Consider the following 27,851-nt stretch of genomic DNA (forward strand, 5'->3'; position numbering starts at 1 on the left):
CACAACAACTGTCCCACGTCTGAAGACCACAACAACTGTCCCACGTCTGAAAACCACAACAACTGTCCCACGTCTGAAGACCACAACAACTGTCCCACGTCTGAAGACCACAACAACTGTCCCACGTCTGAAGACCACAACAACTGTCCCACGTCTGAAAACCACAACAACTGTCCCACGTCTGAAGACCACAACAACTGTCCCACGTCTGAAGACCACAACAACTGTCCCACGTCTGAAAACCACAACAACTGTCCCACGTCTGAAGACCACAACAACTGTCCCACGTCTGAAAACCACAACAACTGTCCCACGTCTGAAGACCACAACAACTGTCCCACGTCTGAAGACCACAACAACTGTCCCACGTCTGAAAACCACAACAACTGTCCCACGTCTGAAGACCACAACAACTGTCCCACGTCTGAAGACCACAACAACTGTCCCACGTCTGAAGACCACAACAACTGTCCCACGTCTGAAAACCACAACAACTGTCCCACGTCTGAAGACCACAACAACTGTCCCACGTCTGAAGACCACAACAACTGTCCCACGTCTGAAAACCACAACAACTTGTGACTGTCTGGACGCTCATGCGATGCCGTCTGTGTGGTACTTACAGTCCAGTGCGTGACACGTACGTGACAAAATGAACAGACCACAACAAGAGGGAAATGAACAGACAAAGTAGTAAGGTGATGGTTAGTATTGTAAATTAAAGTTTGTTTTCATGTCATAGAGCAGTGTTTGAGATCTTCAGGAAGTCATATTTTGTATAATATGTGAGAGACAAATGACCTTGATCAAAGGAAACAAAGTTAGAGCAGATCCATCCCATTTTAATAAACAGGGTTTAGTCCTTTAGCCAACTATAGTCTTGTTTAGTCTTGTTTAGTCTTGTTTAGTCCCATTTAGTCCCGTTTAGTCCCGTTTAGTCCTGTTTAGTCCTGTTTAGTCCTGTTTAGTCCAGTCCTTCTAAAACACATGCTTCAGGGTTTGTTCACACAAACACCACATGAACATTGAGATTAAACTGGGACTTAATCTGAGACTAAACTAAAGCCAGACCAAACAGAGCAGATTCGTCCCCAGAGGACTCCAGGACAGAGAATGGATTAAACTTTAGACACGGCTCTGACCTCTTTGCCCCGGTCAGTTTGGATATTTATATAAATGTATTTAATATTTAGAGCTGACAATGCGACACAGTAACAGTAATAAACATGTAGTAGTATCGCAGTATCTTCAGGGTTAAACTACAGGACAGTTGAGGACAAATGTGTCGGTTCTTGTCTTCACTTACCGGGCGGAGCGCGGCTTGAAGCGGGGCTCAAAGTTCCACCGCGGAGCTGAAGGACGAGCAGAGGAATGTCCGCGCGAACAGAAGACACACTGGGGACAAAAGTGGGGACAATAGTCGTGTCCACACCAGCCGCGATGAGCCCTGTTCGCGGGAGACGTCTATAGGAAGTAATGAAGGGGCGGGGCATTAGGAGCGAGTTCTGGGCCTCAACCAATCACATCCAAGGCTCTGTCCAGAGGCGTTCTCTGAGTGTATACATTATATATATATATATATATATATATATATATATATATATATATATATATATATATATATATATATATATATAAGATAAGATAATCCTTTATTGTCCACACATGGGGAAATTTCATTGATACAACGCAGTAGATACAGAGGAAAAGGATATATATATATATATATATATATATATATATATATATATATATATATAAGATAATAAGATAATCCTTTCTTGTTTTTCCCCCATTTGTATATACATTTCATTTCCTCATTTGTATATACACATGTACATGAATATGTATATATGTGTGTATATATATATATATATATATATATATATATACACACATATATATATATATATGCATCTATGCTAATAGGCTGCTACTATTCCACGTTTAAGTTGTAGTTTCCCAGTATTCTGCAGTGCCGCTCCAAACCCCACGGTGGCGCTGCTGTAACACTGAAGGGGGCTCTAGCCTGTGTTATGAAAAGCACAGTTAGCTCATTAGCTCAGAAGGCTAACTCTCTGTGTTTCAGACACGCTCTTTGCCTCTGCTCACTCTGTTTCAGCTTTCTGAACCTTAAGCACGCGCACAATCCATTTAGAAGGTGATTTCTAAGGGATTTTGGTGGCGTGACAGGCGCGGAACAGACGCGGAGCAGGAACAAACTCTCACCCACTGCCCTCTGCCTCAGCCCCGGTCCGCTCACTGCGCTCATGTGGCTCCCGGGGGCCCGGACTGCTCTCAATACAGGTCAGATCCACACGTCCGACACACACTGCTAATGCTTCAAAAGATTTGTTCAGCAGCTGAAGAAGGACAGATGCTAAAATTGAGTTTTGTGTCAAATTTCAGATAATTTCGCAAAACTAAACATTTAACCTCCATATAAAATCTGTAGGGGGCGCTGTGGCGCCAAATTAATTTATTTCACTTCAAGTAGGTTTAGGGCAAAGAGTTTAACAACTGATTCTAATTTGACGCAATTCGGACTTTATCTGCGCAAACGGCAGAAATGTAAAATTTGGAAGATTTCTGAAATTCTAGCTAAAGTTTGCGGCTTCGCCGCACAGAGACCGTGACAGGGTCAATGTAATTTGAATAACTTTTGATGTCCCACTCCTCAGTAGCATTTTCACCAAATTTCAGCTTTTTAGGGCCAACGCCCTGGGAGGAGTTCGTAAAAGTACGACGTTTGGAAAAACTCCGAAGTCATGCTTAGCCATTTTTGAAGCAATATGGCCGACATTTGGTTGGGCGGACGGCGTTGCCGTAATAATATTTTTTACTTCTCTTGTCACCATCGACCTCTGCGCCAAATTTCATGATTCTACGATCAGATTTTTTTTGGGTCATTTCCCATCTCTCAATGCATTTTTGGTACATTTGGGGGCGCTGACGCGCCAATTTTTTTTATTTTAGAAAAGGGAAATAGCCAGAATGTAGAGAGGCACGATTTTTAGAGATGTGAACATTTTTGTGACTTTTCGTCAATGTTCACTGGGTGAAAAATAGGGGGGTTGGTCCCGAGAAGAAAGAAAGAATAATATTCCGATGCGAAAACAATGTTTCCCATTTTTCAAATATCATAAACTATACATTTTCGGAAAGCGCTCGCGCTTTCCTACCTCATGGTGTGGGTCCCTGGTCACTGACGGGTACTTTCGTTAATTTTTAGTACACGCTTATATGCACGGAACATGCAAGAGATGGGGAACGTATTCGTGAGCTACTTAGCGCAAATGAGTGCTTTATATGGGGATCTCAATGTAAAGTGCTCGTTTAGTGCGCACTTTTGCACGGGCTTCGCCCGTTTACAACGGTAATGTTCCATTTTCCTACTACTAATTAGTATGCACGAGGCGTGCGTTAGTGAGTGTTTGGAAGTGGGCGAGCGCTTCGCGCTCGATTTCGTGCGCACTTTCGCAGCCGTGCTTTACACGGCCTTACGAGACTAATAGGCCTCTCGCCAGCTTGTGGCGCTCAGGCCTAATTACAACAGAACCAAGTTACACAGTGGCCCTTAAAGGGAGAGGATGAGGACTGAAGTCACTGAGACACGGCTTCAAAACTTTAAAGAGAATCTTGTTTCAAAAACATTTAAGTACAAGAATTATTTTCACATGGTCAGTGGGACCTCATTGATGGGAGGGGGCGGGGCACATTGTATTAATTACTGGGGCGATTTGAGGATTTGTATGATCAAAAACATGTTCAGTGACTGACATTTAGCAAAAAAGTATTTTAACTATTCTTAAAAATCCTGAGCTAAAATTCACATGGAAATCTTTTGGGAATTTTCAGCCCCTTTGTTACCCTAATGACTATTTTATTCTATTCAGATTTGAAAACAGTGGCTCACCGTGCCCCGGTCAGACTGCTAATGGCCCACATGGCTATGTTACCATTTAATGATCATCACGTCAAAAATATAATAATTTTCACACGACAGTAGATTCCAAAAGCTGCTGTTGATCTGACCTCTGTGGTCAGTCATAATGACCTTCAGCATGTGCTCTGTGGTCAGTCATAATGACCTTCAGCTCTGTGTTGTGTCAGTCATAATGACCTTCAGCATGTGCTCTGTGGTCAGTCATAATGACCTTCAGCTCTGTGTTGTGTCAGTCATAATGACCTTCAGCTCTGTGTTGTCAGTCATAATGACCTTCAGCATGTGCTCTGTGGTCAGTCATAATGACCTTCAGCTCTGTGTTGTGTCAGTCATAATGACCTTCAGCATGTGCTCTGAGGTCAGTCATAATGACCTTCAGCTCTGTGTGTCAGTCATAATGACCTTCAGCATGTGCTCTGTGGTCAGTCATAATGACCTTCAGCTCTGTGTTGTGTCAGTCATAATGACCTTCAGCATGTCCTCTGTGGTCAGTCATAATGACCTTCAGCTCTGTGTGTCAGTCATAATGACCTTCAGCATGTCCTCTGTGGTCAGTCATAATGACCTTCAGCTCTGTGTTGTGTCAGTCATAATGACCTTCAGCTCTGTGTTGTGTCAGTCATAATGACCTTCAGCTCTGTGTTGTGTCAGTCATAATGACCTTCAGCTCTGTGTGTCAGTCATAATGACCTTCAGCTCTGTGTGTCAGTCATAATGACCTTCAGCTCTGTGTTGTGTCAGTCATAATGACCTTCAGCTCTGTGTTGTGTCAGTCATAATGACCTTCAGCTCTGTGTTGTGTCAGTCATAATGACCTTCAGCTCTGTGTTGTGTCAGTCATAATGACCTTCAGCTCTGTGTTGTGTCAGTCATAATGACCTTCAGCTCTGTGTTGTGTCAGTCATAATGACCTTCAGCTCTGTGTTGTGTCAGTCATAATGACCTTCAGCTCTGTGTTGTGTCAGTCATAATGACCTTCAGCTCTGTGTTGTGTCAGTCATAATGACCTTCAGCTCTGTGTTGTGTCAGTCATAATGACCTTCAGCTCTGTGTTGTGTCAGTCATAATGACCTTCAGCTCTGTGTGTCAGTCATAATGACCTTCAGCTCTGTGTGTCAGTCATAATGACCTTCAGCTCTGTGTTGTGTCAGTCATAATGACCTTCAGCTCTGTGTGTCAGTCATAATGACCTTCAGCTCTGTGTTGTGTCAGTCATAATGACCTTCAGCTCTGTGTTGTGTCAGTCATAATGACCTTCAGCTCTGTGTTGTGTCAGTCATAATGACCTTCAGCTCTGTGTTGTGTCAGTCAGGTGCTGTGCGGTCAGAGCCATGTCCTCCTACAGCTCTCTGCTGCTCAGCCGACCCTCCACCTGCACCACCCACGTGGAGCTGAACCGGCCGGACAAACGCAACGCCATGAACCGCGCCTTCTGGAGGCAAGACACTCACACATGATCCAAGGCTTTCATAAAAGCTTTATTAATAAGAACGGTTCTGTTTCCACATTGGCACCAGAGCAGTTACTTATGGTGAAGCTTTTGTGATTTAACGCTAGGTCTTTTTTTCATACATATTTTCAGACTTGGAGGGAATTTGGCCCCTTCAAATTTAAAAACAAAATGGTCTAAATTCTAGAATGGAATTGACTTGCCACTTTACCATAGAGTTTGTGCTCGAATGATTGAACTTTAAAAAGTAAAGCAACTGTTAGGACATATTATAAATGTGAGTTAATTCAATTATTATTAATGACTTTACTGAACTTAAAAAAGGCATTTGTTGGAATAAAACAGAAGATTCATATGTTTTGTTGTAATGTGAACCTGGTGTAAAGACAAAGTGTTGCCATGTGCTGTAACTGCATGAGAGGAAAGGCAGTTGAGCCACTTGAATGTGACATGAGTATCTTCACTGGTGATGGACTGAATGAAACACTCAAGTATTCAGCTCAGCTCACATGAGACGTTACCTTCACTCTGAACTTTACAACTCACACACAATAAATAGAGACCTTTAGAATGTTCTCTCTCTCTGTCTCTGTCTCTGTCTCTGTCTCTGTGTCTCACTCTCTGTCTCTCTCTGTCTCTGTCTCTGTCTCTGTCTCTCACTCTCTGTGTCTCACTCTCTCTGTCTCTCTCTGTGTCTCTCTCTCTCTCTCTCTGTCTGTCGCGCGGGTCCTGCTGTCGCGCGGGTCCTGCTGTCGCGCGGGTCCTGCTGTCGCGCGGGTCCTGCTGTCGCGCGGGTCCTGCTGTCGCGCGGGTCCTGCTGTCGCGCGGGTCGGGTCCTGCTGTCGCGCGGGTCCTGCTGGGCGCACAGGTTCATGCTGTTCAGGCTCGTTGATGTACAAACAAATATTCATGTCAATGTGATCTCAGTGGAGAAACGGGGATTAACCTCAGAATATAACTATGCCACACTTGGTGGTTCATACATCCTCTTTTCTCTTCCACGTTGGAATTCTTAACATTCTGATTCCTGAGCATTTTAGAGGGAATATTGCCGTAGACAAATAGTAAAAGGTCATGCGTTTTGCCCGTGTTTGCAGTGAGATGGTGAGCTGCTTCAGTCAGATCGAGGATGACCCGGACTGCAGAGTGGTGCTGGTGTCCGGAGCAGGGAAGCTCTTCACAGCCGGTGAGTGTCAAGACGCTGATGCTCATGTTGGATTTCATGCCCAGTTGAATTGTCTGGTTTGTACCGTGGTGAATGGTACTGTTCTTAAGTACTGTTTACCTTTATGTCATTATATTTGAGAGCAGGTATCTATGTTTCCTATTCCACTATTTTAACAATAAAAATAAAATGTTCTTTTATAACCAACAACAACCCAAGCCAACAATGAGCAAACAAAACTATATGAAAAATATTAACGGCTACAAAAAGACGTTAATTCAGTTGTTTCTGTTGAACAAAAATAAGCACTACTTTCGACGCTTAAACAGTTCATTTTCCTCTAAAAATGCATTTTAAAACTTCAATACTTTTCGTTATTAGATGTTCGATGTGAACTTTGACTTGTGTTCAGGCATCGACCTGATGGATATGGCCAGTGATGTGCTCCAGCCCGAAGGTGACGACTCCGCCCGGATCGCCTGGAACATGCGTAAAATCATCTCCAAATACCAGGAGACCTTCTCTGTCATCGAGAAGGTGAGCGGAGGAAACAGGGAAAAATGCATGGTCAAAAAAGGCACAAAAAAGTCAATTCAGCATAATATTTGTCCTCAAACAGAATATTTCACTGCCAAGTTTATATTCCTGTCATGGAATTCTACTCAAAATTAGCTTGAAAATGTTATAAAAGGATAAAAGTGATATTGTTTATACACTCTGGCCCAGTTTTGCTCAAACTATGGCCATATTCTGGCCATACCAACTTGCCAAAGTCAGATCTCGTCAGATCTCAGAAGCTAAGCAGAGATGTGCCTGGTTGGGATGGGAGACTGCTGGAATGCCAGGTGCCACAGTAGTGCATGCTGACGATGTGTCCTTAGGCAATACACTTCACCCACCTTTCCTCCATTCTCCATGTACGCTGGTGTCCCTTATCAAAAACCTTAATTTACTTCATGTATTTGCTTCATTCACACGAGTTTGGTGAATCCTGTTTAGAAAATCTTCATGTGACAACAACAACTGTGTATGTGCTGTAAATGTTGCGTTTATTCAAAGTATTATTTAAAATTAAATAAATATACTCTTTAGTCAGTTTGGTGTTAGTTGCTTTAATTGCTTTCTTAATATACTGTGGAAAGGAAAAGGAGCGTGAAGTGTAAGTGGAGGGAGCCTTCAACATTATAAAACACAACTGTGCAAATACAAGAATAGAACTGTTATCAATCATTACTTGCACAGATTTTTAATTGCAAGAAGAAATTCACACTTTGTGAAAAATGCAAGTTGAGTTTCATTACATATAGTTAAGCACATTTACAGGCATAAAACACATCTGAAACTTTAAATTAAATGATTGCTTCACTTATCTTCACATTTTGCCCCACAGAAACTCATAATTTCGCTTTCACGTTCCACCTGATCATTAATATCAGTGACTAGACCTAAGACTCGATCATACTATCATACTATAGAAGCGAGCCATGGGTTTTCTTCGGCTTCTTTAAGCAGAACAAGGCGCCTGAAGGCCTCTTGCAAGGTGTTGCTGCCTAAATGCATGATGGGAAATGCAGTGGTGTGTGACATGTGAGGAGACGGCTGATTGGGCTCCATCTGTTTTGATCAGAAATGTAATGTTCTGCACCGTTCCTCCTCATCCTCGGACTCCTCCTCATCCTCGGACTCCTCCTCTTCATCACCTCATTACGTCCAAAAGCTGCTGTGGAATACAGACGTATCGTTCATCTATGATCTTGGCTAAAAGACATTTTCACCATAACAAGACCAAGATCGAGCTTAAACGTGTTGTAAGATCATTGTTTTTGCTCTGGTCATGTGTCAGTCTGTGGTGTGAAGCATTCACAATGTTTGAGCTGTCAGAGGCCTCTGTCCTCGGGCTCCTGGAGCGTTCAGGTTGATTCCAGGTTGTTCCTCGGCCCCTCGGCTCCTCGGCTCCTTGACCCCTCGGCCCCTCGGCCCCTCGGCCCCTCGGCTTCAGCCTCCTGCTCTCGCCCACATTCCAGACAGAGATTTCGGCTGCTTAAAAAAGCCTCTTGTTATTTAAAGTGAACATGATGTAGATGGTGCTTCCTGCAGATGTGCAGCAGCCGCACTGTCGTCGTAGGTACATGACCTACTCAGCCTGCAATATCGGCTCGGGTGTTCAAAATGTCACATTTTGATGATGTAGCTAAAAAATCTGATGCATGTTTAGAGGTGTTTATTCTGTCACGTGAGCATTCATTTTGATTCTTGATGTCGCTTCATTATGTGTTAAGATCGTCTTATGTTGTCTTGGGTTTGTCGTTTGTTAATAAATCCTGTCTGATCTTTGTCAATTACATTTGGGAATATTTGTTTCATTCTTTTGGAACAATACGATAGTCCACATTCAGAATTCAGATTAGTCTGTGTGAGGCACAGTCAAGTCGATCCTTCCCGTCTTTAGATATTACAGATCTGATGGCGTCCTTCCAACTGATCTGAGCTTAAATGTGTCTTTAGAGCTTTATAACACTCTGAGATGTGTCTTTAGAGCTTTATAACACTCTGAGGTGTGTCTTTAGAGCTTTATAGACTCTGAGGTGTGTCTTTAGAGCTTTATACACTCTGAGGTGTGTCTTTAGAGCTTTAACACTCTGAGATGTATCCTTAGAGCTTTATACACTCTGAGATGTGTCTTTAGAGCTTTATACACTCTGAGGTGTGTCTTTAGAGCTTTATAACACTCTGAGATGTGTCTTTAGAGCTTTATACACTCTGAGGTGTGTCTTTAGAGCTTTATAACACTCTGAGATGTGTCTTTAGAGCTTTATACACTCTGAGGTGTGTCTTTAGAGCTTTATAACACTCTGAGGTGTGTCTTTAGAGCTTTATAACACTCTGAGGTGTGTCTTTAGAGCTTTATAACACTCTGAGGTGTGTCTTTAGAGCTTTATAACACTCTGAGGTGAACCCATCGCTCTCCAGAGATCTATTGTTTTTAGTCTTTTGATTTCACTTTGAATTTCAGTAGCTGTTATTTCAGCTCTTGGGTCATGGCAGGTCATATACTGTAGGTATACTAATATACTGTAGGTATACTAATATACTGTAGTTATACTAATATACTGTAGTTATACTAATATACTGTAGTTATACTGAAATTTCCCCATGTGGGGCAATAAAGGAATATCTTATCTTATATACTGTAGTTATACTAATATACTGACTGTAGTTATACTAATATACTGTAGTTATACTAATATACTGACTGTAGTTATACTAATATACTGTGGTTATACTAATATACTGACTGTAGTTATACTAATATACTGACTGTAGTTATACTAATATACTGTAGTTATACTAATATACTGACTGTAGTTATACTAATATACTGTGGTTATACTAATATACTGACTGTAGTTATACTAATATACTGTGGTTATACTAATATACTGACTGTAGTTATACTAATATACTGTAGTTATACTAATATACTGTAGTTATACTAATATACTGACTGTAGTTATACTAATATACTGACTGTAGTTATACTAATATACTGTAGTTATACTAATATACTGTAGTTATACTAATATACTGTATTTCTTCTTTGTTGTGAAACGTTTGTTGGACATAGTTTAGGTGTAGCACGGCTCGCCCGGGTCTTGTGTTGTTCTGCTCCACAGAACCATCTGACCTCAGGTGACCTCTAATGTAGACGGATCAATCCAGTGGATTCGACCGACAGACACGACCAACCATACGGAGGGAGGAAATTAAACTTGCACGATTCTTTGGAAGAGTTAATAGTAACATATATGTGCTTTGGCTCATTATTATTCTGTTATCAAAACATAGATCAAACATTCAAATATCTACCTCTTCTTTCTACAGAGGAACAGCCAATCACACAGAGGCAAACACGAATAGAGTAAATATCATTAACGATGCTCAGTAATAAGCCTTTGTCTCAAATATGTCATTCTCTTTGCTGCCAACAGGTGGAGCCTGTAGCTCAGGTGGGAGGAGCCACAGACATTGGAAGTCTGTTTGTTCTTTAAACCTTTTTAGTTCTAAATCATGAGATGCCAAACTAAAGGTACTCGAGCAAGTTCAAAGGCCAATAACTATAGAAAGTGTCATATTTTCTTTTTCAAGAACTTTAACAGAAGTTGATGAAAAACTGATGAGTCTTTCATAATGACACTAACGAGCAGTGAACCCTCATTTACATGTCACATTTTTAACAAGTGATTTCTCAATCCTGATTGTAAGGACAGGAATGTGGGAGGAGACGGGAATGTGGGAGGAGACGGGAATGTGGGAGGAGAGGAGACGGGAATGTGGGAGGAGAGGAGACGGGAATGTGGGGGGAGACGGGAATGTGGGAGGAGAGGAGACGGGAATGTGGGAGGAGAAGGGAATGTGGGAGGAGAGGAGACGGGAATGTGGGAGGAGAGGAGACGGGAATGTGGGGGGAGACGGGAATGTGGGAGGAGAGGAGACGGGAATGTGGGAGGAGACGGGAATGTGGGTGGAGACGGGAATGTGGGAGGAGACGGGAATGTGGGAGGAGAGGAGACGGGAATGTGGGAGGAGACGGGAATGTGGGAGGAGACGGGAATGTGGGAGGAGACGGGAATGTGGGAGGAGAGGAGACGGGAATGTGGGAGGAGACGGGAATGTGGGTGGAGACGGGAATGTGGGAGGAGACGGGAATGTGGGAGGAGACGGGAATGTGGGAGGAGACGGGAATGTGGGAGGAGAGGAGACGGGAATGTGGGAGGAGAGGAGACGGGAATGTGGGGGGAGACGGGAATGTGGGAGGAGAGGAGACGGGAATGTGGGAGGAGACGGGAATGTGGGTGGAGACGGGAATGTGGGTGGAGACGGGAATGTGGGAGGAGACGGGAATGTGGGAGGAGACGGGAATGTGGGAGGAGACGGGAATGTGGGAGGAGACGGGAATGTGGGTGGAGACGGGAATGTGGGAGGAGAGGAGACGGGAATGTGGGAGGAGAGGAGACGGGAATGTGGGGGGAGAGGAGACGGGAATGTGGGGGGAGACGGGAATGTGGGAGGAGACGGGAATGTGGGAGGAGACGGGAATGTGGGAGGAGACGGGAATGTGGGTGGAGACGGGAATGTGGGAGGAGAGGAGACGGGAATGTGGGAGGAGAGGAGACGGGAATGTGGGGGGAGACGGGAATGTGGGAGGAGAGGAGACGGGAATGTGGGAGGAGACGGGGGGTGGATGAAAACAGGACTTTGCAGGATTACTCACACATGATGAGGAAACAGTGTGTAACGAGGTGAAAAGCTCATTTAAGTTGATTTAGCACCTTTAAAGACCGTATCCGTACAACGCCAAATTATTGTTAATAATTTGTAATATTTTGCATTGAATAAAGATGATCCTAATCTAATAAAGAGAGAATGCCCAGCCTCTGTATCATCCTCCCTTTTGTGTTTCTTACAGTGTCCTAAACCAGTCATTGTAGCTGTGCACGGAGCATGTGTGGGAGGAGGTACGTCATTATATATGATATATGTATTATATTCATATTTCACATCAAAGCAAAGCCATTTGGATGTTATTATCTGTAGCTCTTTGTTCATAAAGAGTGTCTTTGTGTTAAAGATACAATGTGCTACAAGTGCAATAAAACGTGTTCTTGAGGTCATTTCTGCTGGAAAGAGTTTTGTATAGAATGCTAATGCTAATGCTACATATAATTATGTGTTTTTGTTCATATTTGTATGTATTTCAGAACATGTTTGTAGAGCCATAAACTGCAGCATATTATACATAACAGTTATGACCCAAATGAGAGTTGTTGGAAACATTAAAATCATGATAATGTCATGCACAAGGCGTTCTTACATAATAAGAATGCATGAATGGTGCTGCGATGAGGGAGAGACATGTGACACATCCGTGAGCAAAGTGAGTGTGTTCCAGGTGTGGACCTGATCACAGCCTGTGACATCCGCCTCTGCACTCAGGACGCATGGTTCCAGGTGAAGGTAAGACTCTGATGCCCTCCCACCGTGTGAGGGTGGAGCAGGTGATGTGAGGAGGGTGGAGCAGGTGGTGTGAGGAGGAGGGTGGAGCAGGTGATGTGAGGAGGGTGGAGCAGGTGGTGTGAGGAGGAGGGTGGAGCAGGTGATGTGAGGAGGGTGGAGCAGGTGGTGTGAGGAGGAGGGTGGAGCAGGTGATGTGAGGAGGGTGGAGCAGGTGGTGTGAGGAGGAGGGTGGAGCAGGTGATGTGAGGAGGGTGGAGCAGGTGGTGTGAGGAGGAGGGTGGAGCAGGTGATGTGAGGAGGGTGGAGCAGGTGGTGTGAGGAGGGTGGAGCAGGTGGTGTGAGGAGGAGGGTGGAGCAGGTGGTGTGAGGAGGAGGGTGGAGCAGGTGATAGGAGGAGGGTGGAGGAGGGCGGAGCAGGTGATGTGAGGAGGAGGGCGGAGCAGGTGATGTGAGGAGGAGGGTGGAGCAGGTGGTGTGAGGAGGAGGGTGGAGCAGATGGTGTGAGGAGGAGGGTGGAGCAGGTGGTGTGAGGAGGGTGGAGGAGGGTGGAGCAGGTGATGTGAGGAGGGCGGAGCAGGTGGTGTGAGGAGGGTGGAGGAGGGCGGCGCAGGTGATAGGAGGAGGGTGGAGGAGGGCGGAGCAGGTGATAGGAGGAGGGTGGAGGAGGGCGGAGGAGGAGGGTGGAGGAGGGCGGAGCAGGTGATGTGAGGAGGAGGGTGGAGCAGGTGATGTGAGGAGGGTGGAGGAGGGCGGAGCAGGTGATGTGAGGAGGGTGGAGGAGGGCGGAGCAGGTGATAGGAGGAGGGTGGAGGAGGGCGGAGCAGGTGATAGGAGGAGGGTGGAGGAGGGCGGAGCAGGTGATAGGAGGAGGGTGGAGGAGGGCGGAGCAGGTGATAGGAGGAGGGTGGAGGAGGGCGGAGCAGGTGATAGGAGGAGGGTGGAGGAGGGCGGAGCAGGTGATGTGAGGAGGAGGGCGGAGCAGGTGATGTGAGGAGGAGGGTGGAGGAGGGCGGAGCAGGTGATGTGAGGAGGAGGGCGGAGCAGGTGGTGTGAGGAGGAGGGTGGAGCAGATGGTGTGAGGAGGAGGGTGGAGCAGGTGGTGTGAGGAGGAGGGTGGAGCAGGTGGTGTGAGGAGGGTGGAGGAGGGTGGAGCAGGTGATAGGAGGAGGGTGGAGGAGGGCGGAGCAGGTGATGTGAGGAGGAGGGCGGAGCAGGTGATGTGAGGAGGAGGGTGGAGGAGGGCGGAGCAGGTGATGTGAGGAGGAGGGTGGAGCAGGTGGTGTGAGGAGGAGGGTGGAGCAGATGGTGTGAGGAGGAGGGTGGAGCAGGTGGTGTGAGGAGGGTGGAGGAGGGTGGAGCAGGTGATGTGAGGAGGGTGGAGCAGGTGGTGTGAGGAGGGTGGAGGAGGGCGGAGCAGGTGATGTGAGGAGGGTGGAGGAGGGCGGAGCAGGTGATAGGAGGAGGGTGGAGGAGGGCGGAGCAGGTGATGTGAGGAGGAGGGCGGAGCAGGTGATGTGAGGAGGAGGGTGGAGGAGGGCGGAGCAGGTGATGTGAGGAGGAGGGTGGAGCAGGTGGTGTGAGGAGGAGGGTGGAGCAGATGGTGTGAGGAGGAGGGTGGAGCAGGTGGTGTGAGGAGGGTGGAGGAGGTTGGAGCAGGTGATAGGAGGAGGGTGGAGGAGGGCGGAGCAGGTGATGTGAGGAGGAGGGCGGAGCAGGTGATGTGAGGAGGGTGGAGCAGGTGGTGTGAGGAGGGTGGAGGAGGGCGGCGCAGGTGATAGGAGGAGGGTGGAGGAGGGCGGAGCAGGTGATAGGAGGAGGGTGGAGGAGGGCGGAGGAGGAGGGTGGAGGAGGGCGGAGCAGGTGATGTGAGGAGGAGGGCGGAGCAGGTGATGTGAGGAGGGTGGAGGAGGGCGGAGCAGGTGATGTGAGGAGGGTGGAGGAGGGCGGAGCAGGTGATAGGAGGAGGGTGGAGGAGGGCGGAGCAGGTGATAGGAGGAGGGTGGAGGAGGGCGGAGCAGGTGATAGGAGGAGGGTGGAGGAGGGCGGAGCAGGTGATAGGAGGAGGGTGGAGGAGGGCGGAGCAGGTGATGTGAGGAGGAGGGCGGAGCAGGTGATGTGAGGAGGAGGGTGGAGGAGGGCGGAGCAGGTGATGTGAGGAGGAGGGTGGAGCAGGTGATGTGAGGAGGAGGGCGGAGCAGGTGATAGGAGGAGGGTGGAGGAGGGCGGAGCAGGTGATAGGAGGAGGGTGGAGGAGGGCGGAGCAGGTGATAGGAGGAGGGTGGAGGAGGGCGGAGCAGGTGATGTGAGGAGGAGGGCGGAGCAGGTGATGTGAGGAGGAGGGTGGAGGAGGGCGGAGCAGGTGATGTGAGGAGGAGGGTGGAGCAGGTGATGTGAGGAGGAGGGCGAAGCAGGTGATGTGAGGAGGGGGGCGGAGCAGGTGATGTGAGGAGGAGGGTGGAGGAGGGCGGAGCAGGTGATGTGAGGAGGAGGGTGGAGCAGGTGATGTGAGGAGGAGGGCGAAGCAGGTGATGTGAGGAGGGGGGCGGAGCAGGTGATGTGAGGAGGAGGGCGGAGCAGGTGATGTGAGGAGGGGGGCGGAGCAGGTGATGTGAGGAGGAGGGCGGAGCAGGTGAGGGGGGCAGGAGGGTGTAGCAGGTGCTGATGGGTGTTTGGTTCCTCAGGAGGTGGACATTGGACTGGCAGCTGACGTAGGAACTCTCCAGCGACTTCCTAAAGTCATCGGCAGCCGCAGGTGAAGACACACTTCACATTTAAATGTCCTTTAGTCCCAAAAACGGACTTTGTGAGCAGCAGATCCAGTCTATTTTCTGGATGTGTGACTTCTGGCATTGCATTACTGGAATTGGACATACATTCTGAAGTCCCTGCGCTCTGGGGCCCCTGCGCTCTGGGGCCCGGCGCTGTAACACTGCTCTGTCTGTGCAGTTTGGTGAATGAACTGGCCCTCACTGCCCGGAAGATGTACGCGGACGAGGCCCTTGGCTGTGGACTGGTCAGGTGTGGACGCTTCTGTTCGTTTCATAATCCAAACACGCCACAGTCACGTGGATCTGTCCCTCGTGTGAGAAATGGAAGAATCCATTTTTGGCCTGGATGAATTGGGCACTTTTTAATGCGACGCTTTAATGTGAAATAACAAAACTGATATTCAAATATTGCAATTATATTAATATTACAGAACTGAACAGATTAATCGCAATCATTTCCAATATTGTTCTGCCCTATTCCACCCTACTAGAATGTAAGTGTGTGTCCTCTTGTCTCCTGTCCTGTCCTCTTGTCTCCTCTCCTGTCCTCTCGTGTCCTCTCATGTCCTCTCCTCTCGTGTCCTCTCCTGTCCTCTCCTCTCATGTCCTCTTGTGTCCTCTGCAGCCGTGTATTCGTGGACAAAGAGGCGATGATGGCGGCGGCTCTGGAGATGGCGGGACAGATCGCGTCTCGGAGCCCTGTGGCCGTTCAGGGGACCAAGGTCAACCTGGTGTTCTCTCGTGACCACAGCGTCCAGGAGGGCCTCAGCTACATGGTACAGTCCCTCTGTCTCTGTCTCTCTCTGTCTCTGTCTGTCTCTGTCTCTGTCCACCATGGTGATGCCCCATAAACAGCTGCATCTGTCCTCACTCTGTGCTCCTGTCCTCACCCTGCGCTCCTGTCCCCTGCGCTCCTGTCCTCACCCTGTCCTCCTGTCCTCACCCTGCGCTCCTGTCCTCACCCTGCGCTCCTGTCCTCACCCTGCGCTCCTGTCTTCACCCTGCTCTCCTGTCTTCACCCTGGTCTCCTGTCTTCACCCTGCTCTCCTGTCCTCACCCTGTCCTCCTGCGCTCCTGTCCTCACTCTGCGCTCCTGTCCTCACCCTGCGCTCCTGTCTTCACCCTGCGCTCCTGTCCTCACTTGCGCTCCTGTCCTCACCCTGTCCTCACCCTGCGCTCCTGTCCTCACCCTGTCCTCCTGTCCTCACCCTGTCCTCCTGTCCTCAACCTGCGCTCCTGTCCTCACCCTGTCCTCACCCTGCGCTCCTGTCTTCACCCTGCTCTCCTGTCCTCATCCTGTCTTCACCCTGCGCTCCTGTCCCCTGTGCTCCTGTCCTCACTCTGCGCTCCTGTCCTCACTCTGCGCTCCTGTCCTCACCTGCGCTCCTGTCCCCTGTGCTCCTGTCCTCACCCTGCGCTCCTGTCTTCACTCTGCGCTCCTGTCCTCACCCTGCACTCCTGTCCTCACCTGCGCTCCTGTCCTCACCCTGCGCTCCTGTCCTCACCTGCGCTCCTGTCCTCACCCTGTCCTCACCCTGCGCTCCTGTCCTCACCCTGCGCTCCTGTCCTCACCTGCGCTCCTGTCTTCACCCTGCGCTCCTGTCCTCACCCTGCGCTCCTGTCCTCACTCTGCGCTCCTGTCCTCACTCTGCGCTCCTGTCCTCACCTGCGCTCCTGTCCCCTGTGCTCCTGTCCTCACCCTGCGCTCCTGTCCTCACCCTGCGCTCCTGTCCTCACCTGCGCTCCTGTCCTCACCCTGCGCTCCTGTCCTCACCTGCGCTCCTGTCCTCACCCTGTCCTCACCCTGCGCTCCTGTCCTCACCCTGCGCTCTTGTCCTCACCCTGCGCTCCTGTCTTCACCCTGCGCTCCTGTCCTCACTCTGCGCTCCTGTCCTCACCTGCGCTCCTGTCCTCACCCTGTCCTCACCCTGTGCTCCTGTCCCCTGTGCTCCTGTCCTCACCCTGCGCTCCTGTCCTCACCTGCGCTCCTGTCCTCACCCTGCGCTCCTGTCCTCACCCTGCGCTCCTGTCTTCACCCTGCGCTCCTGTCCCCACCTGCGCTCCTGTCCTCACCCTGTCCTCCTGTCCTCACCTGCACTCCTGTCCTCACTCTGCGCTCCTGTCCTCACCCTGTCCTTACCCTGCGCTCCTGTCTTCACCCTGCACTCCTGTCCCCTATGCTCCTGTCCTCACCCTGTCCTCCTGTCCTCACCCTGTCCTCACCCTGTGCTCCAGTCCTTACCTGCGCTCCTGTCCTCACCCTGCGCTCCTGTCCTCACCCTGCGCTCCTGTCTTAACCCTGCGCTCCTGTCTTCACCCTGCGCTCCTGTCCTCACTCTGCGCTCCTGTCCTCACCCTGTCCTCACCCTGCGCTCCTGTCCTCACTCTGCGCTCCTGTCTTCACTCTGCGCTCCTGTCCTCACCTGCGCTCCTGTTCTCACCCTGCGCTCCTGTCCTCACCCTGTCCTCCTGTCCTCACCCTGCGCTCCTGTCCTCACCCTGTCCTCACCCTGTGCTCCTGTCTTCACCCTGCTCTCCTGTCCTCACCCTGTCCTCACCCTGTCCTCACCCTGTCCTCCTGTCCTCACCCTGCTCTCCTGTCCTCACCCTGTCTTCACCCTGCGCTCCTGTCCCCTGTGCTCCTGTCTTCACCCTGCGCTCCTGTCCCCTGTGCTCCTGTCCTCACCCTGTCCTCCTGTCCTCACCTGCGCTCCTGTCCTCACCTGCGCTCCTGTCCTCACTCTGCGCTCCTGTCCTCACCCTGTCCTCACCCTGCGCTCCTGTCTTCACCCTGCGCTCCTGTCCTCACTTGCGCTCCTGTCCTCACCCTGTCCTCCTGTCCTCACCCTGCGCTCCTGTCCTCACCCTGTCCTCCTGTCCTCAACCTGCGCTCCTGTCCTCATCCTGTCGTCACCCTGCGCTCCTGTCCCCTGTGCTCCTGTCCTCACTCTGCGCTCCTGTCCTCACCCTGCGCTCCTGTCCTCACCTGCGCTCCTGTCCCCTGTGCTCCTGTCTTCACTCTGCACTCCTGTCCTCACCCTGCACTCCTGTCCTCACCTGCGCTCCTGTCCTCACCCTGTCCTCACCCTGCGCTCCTGTCTTCACTTTGCACTCCTGTCCTCACCCTGCACTCCTGTCCTCACCTGCGCTCCTGTCCTCACCCTGTCCTCACCCTGCGCTCCTGTCCTCACCCTGCGCTCCTGTCCTCACTCTGCGCTCCTGTCCTCACCTGCGCTCCTGTCCTCACCTGCGCTCCTGTCCTCACCTGCGCTCCTGTCCTCACCCTGTCCTCACCCTGCGCTCCTGTCCTCACTCTGCGCTCCTGTCCTCACCTGCGCTCCTGTCCTCACCCTGCGCTCCTGTCCTCACCCTGCGCTCCTGTCCTCACCCTGTCCTCACTCTGCGCTCCTGTCCTCACCTGCGCTCCTGTCCTCACCCTGTCCTCACCCTGTGCTCCTGTCTTAACCCTGCGCTCCTGTCTTCACCCTGCGCTCCTGTCCTCACCCTGTCCTCCTGTCCTCACCCTGTCCTCACCCTGCGCTCCTGTCCTCACTCTGCGCTCCTGCCCTCACCCTGTCCTCACCTGCGCTCCTGTCCTCACCTGCGCTCCTGTCCTGACCTGCGCTCCTGTCCTCACCCTGCGCTCCTGTCCTTACCCTGCGCTCCTGTCCTCACCCTGCGCTCCTGTCCTTACCCTGTCCTCCTGTCCTCACCCTGCGCTCCTGTCCTCACCCTGTCCTCCTGTCCTCACCCTGCGCTCCTGTCCTCACCCTGTCCTCCTGTCCTCACCCTGCGCTCCTGTCTTCACCCTGCTCTCCTGTCCTCACCCTGTCTTCACCCTGCGCTCCTGTCCCCTGTGCTCCTGTCCTCACCCTGCGCTCCTGTCCTCACCTGCGCTCCTGTCCTCACCCTGCGCTCCTGTCCTCACCCTGCGCTCCTGTCCTCACTCTGCGCTCCTGTCCTCACCCTGTCCTCACCCTGCGCTCCTGTCCTCACCTCCGCTCCTGTCCTCACCCTGTCCTCCTGTCCTCACCTGCGCTCCTGTCCTCACCCTGCGCTCCTGTCCTCACTCTGCGCTCCTGTCCTCACCCTGTCTTCACCCTGCGCTCCTGTCCTCACCTCCGCTCCTGTCCTCACCCTGTCCTCCTGTCCTCACCTGCGCTCCTGTCCTCACTCTGCGCTCCTGTCCTCACCCTGTCCTCACCCTGCGCTCCTGTCTTCACACTGCGCTCCTGTCCTCACCTGCGCTCCTGTCCTCACCTGCGCTCCTGTCCTCACCCTGTCCTCCTGTCCTCACCCTGCGCTCCTGTCCTCACCCTGTCCTCACCCTGCGCTCCTGTCTTCACCCTGCACTCCTGTCCCCTATGCTCCTGTCCTCACCCTGTCCTCACCCTGCGCTCCTGTCCTTACCTGCGCTCCTGTCCTCACCCTGCGCTCCTGTCCTCACCCTGCGCTCCTGTCTTAACCCTGCGCTCCTGTCTTCACCCTGCGCTCCTGTCCTCACCCTGTCCTCACCCTGCGCTCCTGTCCTCACCTGCGCTCCTGTCCCCTGTGCTCCTGTCCTCACCCTGCGCTCCTGTCCTCACCCTGCGCTCCTGTCCTCACCCTGCTCTCCTGTCCTCACCTGCGCTCCTGTCCTCACCTGCGCTCCTGTCCCCTGTGCTCCTGTCCTCACCCTGCGCTCCTGTCTTCACCCTGCGCTCCTGTCCTCACCTGCGCTCCTGTCCTCACCTGCGCTCCTGTCCTTACCCTGTCCTCCTGTCCTTACCCTGTCCTCCTGTCCTTACCCTGTCCTCCTGTCGTCACCTCCGCTCCTGTCCTCACCCTGCGCTCCTGTCTTAACCCTGCGCTCCTGTCTTCACCCTGCGCTCCTGTCCTCACTCTGCGCTCCTGTCTTCACTCTGCGCTCCTGTCCTCACCTGCGCTCCTGTCCTCACCCTGTCCTCCTGTCCTCACCCTGCGCTCCTGTCCTCACCCTGTCCTCACCCTGCGCTCCTGTCTTCACCCTGCTCTCCTGTCCTCACCCTGTCCTCACCCTGTCCTCCTGTCCTCACCCTGCGCTCCTGTCTTCACCCTGCTCTCCTGTCCTCACCCTGTCTTCACCCTGCGCTCCTGTCCCCTGTGCTCCTGTCCTCACTCTGCGCTCCTGTCCTCACCTGCGCTCCTGTCCTCACCTGCGCTCCTGTCCTCACCCTGTGCTCCTATCTTCACCCTGCGCTCCTGTCCTCACCTGCGCTCCTGTCCTCACCCTGTCTTCACCCTGCGCTCCTGTCCTCACCTGCGCTCCTGTCCTCACCCTGTCCTCCTGTCCTCACCCTGCGCTCCTGTCCTCACCCTGTCCTCCTGTCCTCACCCTGCGCTCCTGTCCTCACCCTGTCCTCACCCTGCGCTCCTGTCCTCACCCTGTCCTCACCTTGTCCTCCTGTCCTCACCCTGCGCTCCTCTCCTCACCCTGCGCTCCTGTCCTCACCCTGTCCTCCTGTCCTTCAGGCGGCGTGGAACATGAGCATGCTGCAGACTCAGGACGTGATGAAGTCTGCCCAGGCCTCCATGGAGAAGAAAGGCCCTGAAAGCATCACCTTCTCCAAGCTCTGACCCTTCTACGACCTCTGACCTCACCAAAGTGCCTGGGCCGTCGCTCGGCAACGCTCCTTTAATGACTCATCCAATAATGACTCATCCAGTGTTTTTTGTATTAACGTCATAAATAAATTGTCTTCTTCTTAATCGCCGTTTGTCTCTGTGTGAGCGATAAAACCATTTAAAAGTCCATAACGAGGACCATATATTAAATTGATATGGTAAAGCTTTGTCTGGGATATAAAATGTATCTGTATCCAATATAAATGTATTTGTGGCATAACTGTGTAAACAATGATTATTTTTTGCCTAAAACTTGTGTTTGAATTTGTTTTAAAAGACACATTTGCACTGAGATTAAACTGGGAACGTAACCTCAGCAAATACGGTGCCAAATATCAGACTAATATTAATATCGCTGATAAATACATTCAAACCAAAATGTATTCAGAAAACTCCTTTAACTCTTCTGAAGCTGCACTAAAGTCACAACTGATTTGTTATTAGATGGAGACGATGGACAAACTCCAAACCTACATTGTCCTACATGGTCCCGTGCTACATGGTCCCGTGTTACATGGTCCCGTGTTACATGGTCCCGTGCTACATGGTCCCGTGCTACATGGTCCCGTGTTACATGGTCCCGTGTTACATGGTCCCGTGTTACATGGTCCCGTGCTACATGGTCCCGTGTTACATGGTCCCGTGTTACATGGTCCCGTGCTACATGGTCCCGTGTTACATGGTCCCGTGTTACATGGTCCCGTGCTACATGGTCCCGTGCTACATGGTCCCGTGTTACATGGTCCCGTGTTACATGGTCCCGTGCTACATGGTCCCGTGTTACATGGTCCCGTGTTACACGGTCCCGTGCTACACGGTCCCGTGCTACTCGGTCCCGTGCTACTCGGTCCCGTGTTACACGGTCCCGCGTTACACGGTCCCGCGCTACACGGTCCCGCGTTACACGGTCCCGCGCTACACGGTCCCGCGCTACACGGTCCCGCGCTACACGGTCCCGCGTTACACGGTCCCGCGCTACACGGTCCCGCGCTACACGGTCCCGCGCTACACGGTCCCGCGCTACACGGTCCCGTGCTACACGGTCCCGTGCTACACGGTCCCGTGTTACATGGTCCCGTGCTACACGGTCCCGTGCTACATGGTCCCGTGCTACATGGTCCCGTGCTACATGGTCCCGTGTTACATGGTCCCGTGCTACATGGTCCCGTGTTACATGGTCCCGCGTTACATGGTCCCGCGCTACATGGTCCCGCGCTACATGGTCCCGCGCTACATGGTCCCGCGCTACATGGTCCCGCGTTACATGGTCCCGCGTTACATGGTCCCGCGCTACATGGTCCCGCGCTACATGGTCCCGCGTTACATGGTCCCGCGCTACATGGTCCCGCGCTACATGGTCCCGCGCTACATGGTCCCGCGTTACATGGTCCCGCGCTACATGGTCCCGCGCTACATGGTCCCGCGCTACATGGTCCCGTGCTACATGGTCCCGTGCTACATGGTCCCGTGTTACATGGTCCCGTGCTACATGGTCCCGTGCTACATGGTCCCGTGTTACATGGTCCCGTGCTACATGGTCCCGTGCTACATGGTCCCGTGCTACACGGTCCCGTGTTACACGGTCCCGTGCTACACGGTCCCGTGTTACACGGTCCCGTGTTACACGGTCCCGTGCTACACGGTCCCGCGCTACACGGTCCCGCGTTACACGGTCCCGCGCTACACGGTCCCGCGCTACACGGTCCCGCGCTACACGGTCCCGCGTTACACGGTCCCGCGCTACACGGTCCCGCGCTACACGGTCCCGCGCTACACGGTCCCGCGCTACACGGTCCCGCGTTACACGGCCCCGTGCTACACGGTCCCGCGCTACACGGTCCCGCGCTACACGGTCCCGCGTTACACGGTCCCGCGCTACACGGTCCCGCGCTACACGGTCCCGCGCTACACGGTCCCGCGTTACACGGTCCCGCGCTACATGGTCCCGCGCTACATGGTCCCGCGTTACATGGTCCCGTGCTACATGGTCCCGTGTTACATGGTCCCGTGCTACATGGTCCCGTGCTACATGGTCCCGTGCTACATGGTCCCGTGCTACATGGTCCCGCGCTACACGGTCCCGCGCTACACGGTCCCGCGCTACACGGTCCCGTGCTACACGGTCCCGTGTTACATGGTCCCGTGCTACATGGTCCCGTGCTACATGGTCCCGTGCTACATGGTCCCGTGCTACATGGTCCCGTGTTACATGGTCCCGCGTTACATGGTCCCGCGTTACATGGTCCCGCGCTACATGGTCCCGCGCTACATGGTCCCGCGCTACATGGTCCCGCGTTACATGGTCCCGCGTTACATGGTCCCGCGCTACATGGTCCCGCGCTACATGGTCCCGCGTTACATGGTCCCGCGCTACATGGTCCCGCGCTACATGGTCCCGCGCTACATGGTCCCGCGTTACATGGTCCCGCGCTACATGGTCCCGCGCTACATGGTCCCGTGCTACATGGTCCCGTGCTACATGGTCCCGTGCTACATGGTCCCGTGTTACATGGTCCCGTGCTACATGGTCCCGTGCTACATGGTCCCGTGTTACATGGTCCCGTGCTACATGGTCCCGTGCTACATGGTCCCGTGCTACATGGTCCCGTGTTACACGGTCCCGTGCTACACGGTCCCGTGTTACACGGTCCCGTGTTACACGGTCCCGTGTTACACGGTCCCGTGCTACACGGTCCCGCGCTACACGGTCCCGCGTTACACGGTCCCGCGCTACACGGTCCCGCGCTACACGGTCCCGCGCTACACGGTCCCGCGTTACACGGTCCCGCGCTACATGGTCCCGCGCTACACGGTCCCGCGCTACACGGTCCCGTGCTACACGGTCCCGTGTTACACGGCCCCGCGCTACACGGTCCCGCGCTACACGGTCCCGCGCTACACGGTCCCGCGTTACACGGTCCCGCGCTACACGGTCCCGCGCTACACGGTCCCGCGCTACACGGTCCCGCGTTACATGGTCCCGCGCTACATGGTCCCGCGCTACATGGTCCCGCGTTACATGGTCCCGTGCTACATGGTCCCGTGTTACATGGTCCCGTGCTACATGGTCCCGTGCTACATGGTCCCGTGCTACATGGTCCCGTGTTACATGGTCCCGTGCTACATGGTCCCGTGTTACATGGTCCCGTGCTACATGGTCCCGTGCTACATGGTCCCGTGCTACATGGTCCCGTGTTACATGGTCCCGTGCTACATGGTCCCGTGCTACATGGTCCCGTGTTACATGGTCCCGTGTTACATGGTCCCGTGCTACATGGTCCCGTGCTACATGGTCCCGTGCTACATGGTCCCGTGTTACATGGTCCCGCGTTACATGGTCCCGCGTTACATGGTCCCGCGCTACATGGTCCCGCGCTACATGGTCCCGCGCTACATGGTCCCGCGTTACATGGTCCCGCGTTACATGGTCCCGCGCTACATGGTCCCGCGCTACATGGTCCCGCGTTACATGGTCCCGCGCTACATGGTCCCGCGCTACATGGTCCCGCGCTACATGGTCCCGCGTTACATGGTCCCGCGCTACATGGTCCCGCGCTACATGGTCCCGTGCTACATGGTCCCGTGCTACATGGTCCCGTGCTACATGGTCCCGTGTTACATGGTCCCGTGCTACATGGTCCCGTGCTACATGGTCCCGTGTTACATGGTCCCGTGCTACATGGTCCCGTGCTACATGGTCCCGTGCTACACGGTCCCGTGTTACACGGTCCCGTGCTACACGGTCCCGTGTTACACGGTCCCGTGTTACACGGTCCCGTGCTACACGGTCCCGCGCTACACGGTCCCGCGTTACACGGTCCCGCGCTACACGGTCCCGCGCTACACGGTCCCGCGCTACACGGTCCCGCGTTACACGGTCCCGCGCTACATGGTCCCGCGCTACACGGTCCCGTGCTACACGGTCCCGTGCTACACGGTCCCGTGTTACACGGCCCCGTGCTACACGGTCCCGCGCTACACGGTCCCGCGCTACACGGTCCCGCGTTACATGGTCCCGCGCTACACGGTCCCGCGCTACACGGTCCCGCGCTACACGGTCCCGCGTTACATGGTCCCGCGCTACATGGTCCCGCGCTACATGGTCCCGTGTTACATGGTCCCGTGCTACATGGTCCCGTGCTACATGGTCCCGTGCTACATGGTCCCGTGCTACATGGTCCCGTGTTACATGGTCCCGTGCTACATGGTCCCGTGTTACATGGTCCCGTGCTACATGGTCCCGTGCTACATGGTCCCGTGCTACATGGTCCCGTGTTACATGGTCCCGTGCTACATGGTCCCGTGCTACATGGTCCCGTGTTACATGGTCCCGTGTTACATGGTCCCGTGCTACATGGTCCCGTGCTACATGGTCCCGTGCTACATGGTCCCGTGTTACATGGTCCCGTGCTACATGGTCCCGTGCTACATGGTCCCGTGCTACATGGTCCCGTGTTACATGGTCCCGTGCTACATGGTCCCGTGCTACATGGTCCCGTGCTACATGGTCCCGTGTTACATGGTCCCGTGCTACATGGTCCCGTGCTACATGGTCCCGTGTTACACGGTCCCGTGCTACACGGTCCCGCGCTACACGGTCCCGTGTTACACGGTCCCGTGTTACACGGTCCCGCGCTACACGGTCCCGCGCTACACGGTCCCGCGCTACACGGTCCCGTGTTACACGGTCCCGTGTTACACGGTCCCGTGTTACACGGTCCCGCGTTACACGGTCCCGCGCTACACGGTCCCGCGCTACACGGTCCCGCGTTACATGGTCCCGCGCTACATGGTCCCGCGCTACATGGTCCCGCGCTACACGGTCCCGCGCTACACGGTCCCGTGTTACACGGCCCCGTGCTACATGGTCCCGCGCTACACGGTCCCGCGCTACACGGTCCCGCGTTACATGGTCCCGCGCTACACGGTCCCGCGCTACACGGTCCCGCGCTACACGGTCCCGCGTTACATGGTCCCGCGCTACATGGTCCCGCGCTACATGGTCCCGCGCTACATGGTCCCGTGTTACATGGTCCCGTGCTACATGGTCCCGTGTTACATGGTCCCGTGTTACATGGTCCCGTGCTACATGGTCCCGTGCTACATGGTCCCGTGCTACATGGTCCCGTGCTACATGGTCCCGTGTTACATGGTCCCGTGCTACATGGTCCCGTGCTACATGGTCCCGTGCTACATGGTCCCGTGCTACATGGTCCCGTGTTACATGGTCCCGTGCTACATGGTCCCGTGCTACATGGTCCCGTGTTACATGGTCCCGTGTTACATGGTCCCGTGCTACATGGTCCCGTGCTACATGGTCCCGTGCTACATGGTCCCGTGTTACATGGTCCCGTGCTACATGGTCCCGTGCTACATGGTCCCGTGCTACATGGTCCCGTGCTACATGGTCCCGTGCTACATGGTCCCGTGCTACATGGTCCCGTGTTACATGGTCCCGTGCTACATGGTCCCGTGCTACATGGTCCCGTGCTACATGGTCCCGTGCTACATGGTCCCGTGTTACATGGTCCCGTGCTACATGGTCCCGTGCGTTTCCCCCTGTTAAAACAACTGTGGTTCATTTCTCTAGCCCCGCCCAGGCCTGATCACTGCCACGCCTGTTCTCAATCAAGAAAGCACTTAAATAGGACCTGACAAAGGACGTCACTGCAGGCCCCTCCCACAGTCCTCGGTGTGAGGCTGCGGGCCCCTCCCGCAGTCCACGGTGTGAGGCTGCGGGCCCCTCCCGCAGTCCACGGTGTGAGGCTGCGGGCCCCTCCCGCTGCCTCTTATGACCCACACTGAGATGGCCCACACTCAGAGGGGACCGTTAAAGGGGCGACCTCTGGGGGCGCTGTTCACTGGTGTGTGGTCCCTGGTCCCTGGTCCCTGTTCACTGTGACTCTTGTGATTTTCATGTTCTGCGTCTGTGGCTCGTTTAGTTTAATTGAAGTTTGTGTTTGTTTCTCGCGCCTGAAGTCTTTGTGAAGCTGATATTACTGTCGTGACACATGCAATGGTATTTATTTATTTATTTGTCTATGGGAGTTTTTATTTATTTATAGGAGATCTTCTACTGAAAGTGTTTTTCAGACTTCCTATAAGTGATCTGTTCTTCTGGATCTACCTCTGTATCTACCTGCGTTGCACCAATGAAATTTCCCCATGTGGGACAATAAAGGAATATCTTATCTTATCTTATCTTATACTTTAGTACTTTAGTGTCTGTTTTACTCTAGTTTAGTCAAAACAAGCTCTGCACAGAGGAAATCAGACTTTAAATCCTGCCTGGATTTTCTTTGTGAAAGATGTGAATGAGTAAAGCTGGTTCTGGAGGATCGGCTGATTGACACTAAAATGAGCTGCAGAAGCTGCAGTTGTGAAGTCACCAAAACATTTTTAGGTACTTAATAAAGCAGAAATGTTCAAGAGGAATCCAGGTTTAAAATGTTAATTTTTATTTGTTCTCGGAGCACAAACTGACCCGGATTCTTTCCAGAATGATTGATTTGACTGGATATAAGTCGGTTACAGCTTTATTATGAGGCAGCTCATTCAGACAGTTCCTTTGATCAGATGGTGGAATAAATGAAGAAAAAGTCCAACGTTCCATGCGTTCCACGTATTATATCATTATTATTATATCATTATTATTATGTAATAATCATTATTATTATAGAATAATGATTATATAATATTATATAATTATTATTTCTTATTAAGAAAATAAGAAAGCCTAATATGATAAATCCCGTTTTTATTTCCCTGTGCTTCTGCACGTTGGGCTTCTGCACGTACGTTTGGAGCAGGGACACGCGCTGTTGGTGTGCACATGCGCAGTGAGCATCAGCATCATCTCGAGGC

General features: G+C 52.6%; 1 protein-coding gene across 1 annotated transcript; it reads left to right on the forward strand.

Moving 5' to 3' along the window:
- Positions 1–2,061: 2,061 nt before the first annotated feature.
- On the forward strand, positions 2,062–21,071 carry ech1 (enoyl CoA hydratase 1, peroxisomal). Its single transcript, XM_072460016.1, has 10 exons — positions 2,062–2,307; positions 5,255–5,384; positions 6,494–6,582; positions 6,974–7,098; positions 12,029–12,077; positions 12,512–12,576; positions 15,258–15,328; positions 15,523–15,594; positions 15,970–16,120; positions 20,835–21,071. Exons 1-10 carry the CDS (start codon positions 2,271–2,273, stop codon positions 20,937–20,939), a joined length of 894 nt encoding a protein of 297 aa, XP_072316117.1. The 5' UTR covers positions 2,062–2,270; the 3' UTR covers positions 20,940–21,071.
- The last annotated feature ends 6,780 nt before the right edge of the window (positions 21,072–27,851 follow it).

This window comes from Eucyclogobius newberryi, unplaced genomic scaffold (genome assembly GCF_026437365.1).
Source record: "Eucyclogobius newberryi isolate DKJ021-1_F unplaced genomic scaffold, fEucNew1.0.hap1 SCAF_10, whole genome shotgun sequence".
Classification (NCBI taxonomy): Eukaryota; Metazoa; Chordata; class Actinopteri; order Gobiiformes; family Gobiidae; genus Eucyclogobius; species Eucyclogobius newberryi.

Excerpts from the sequence above, each read along its gene's own strand:
- ech1 (XM_072460016.1), top strand. The coding sequence starts at position 2,271 with ATGTGGCTCCCGGGGGCCCGGACTGCTCTCAATACAG. Across the intron at positions 5,385-6,493 it reads ATGAACCGCGCCTTCTGGAG|TGAGATGGTGAGCTGCTTCA; the intron begins GCAAGACACTCA and ends CCGTGTTTGCAG. Across the intron at positions 7,099-12,028 it reads CCTTCTCTGTCATCGAGAAG|TGTCCTAAACCAGTCATTGT; the intron begins GTGAGCGGAGGA and ends TGTTTCTTACAG.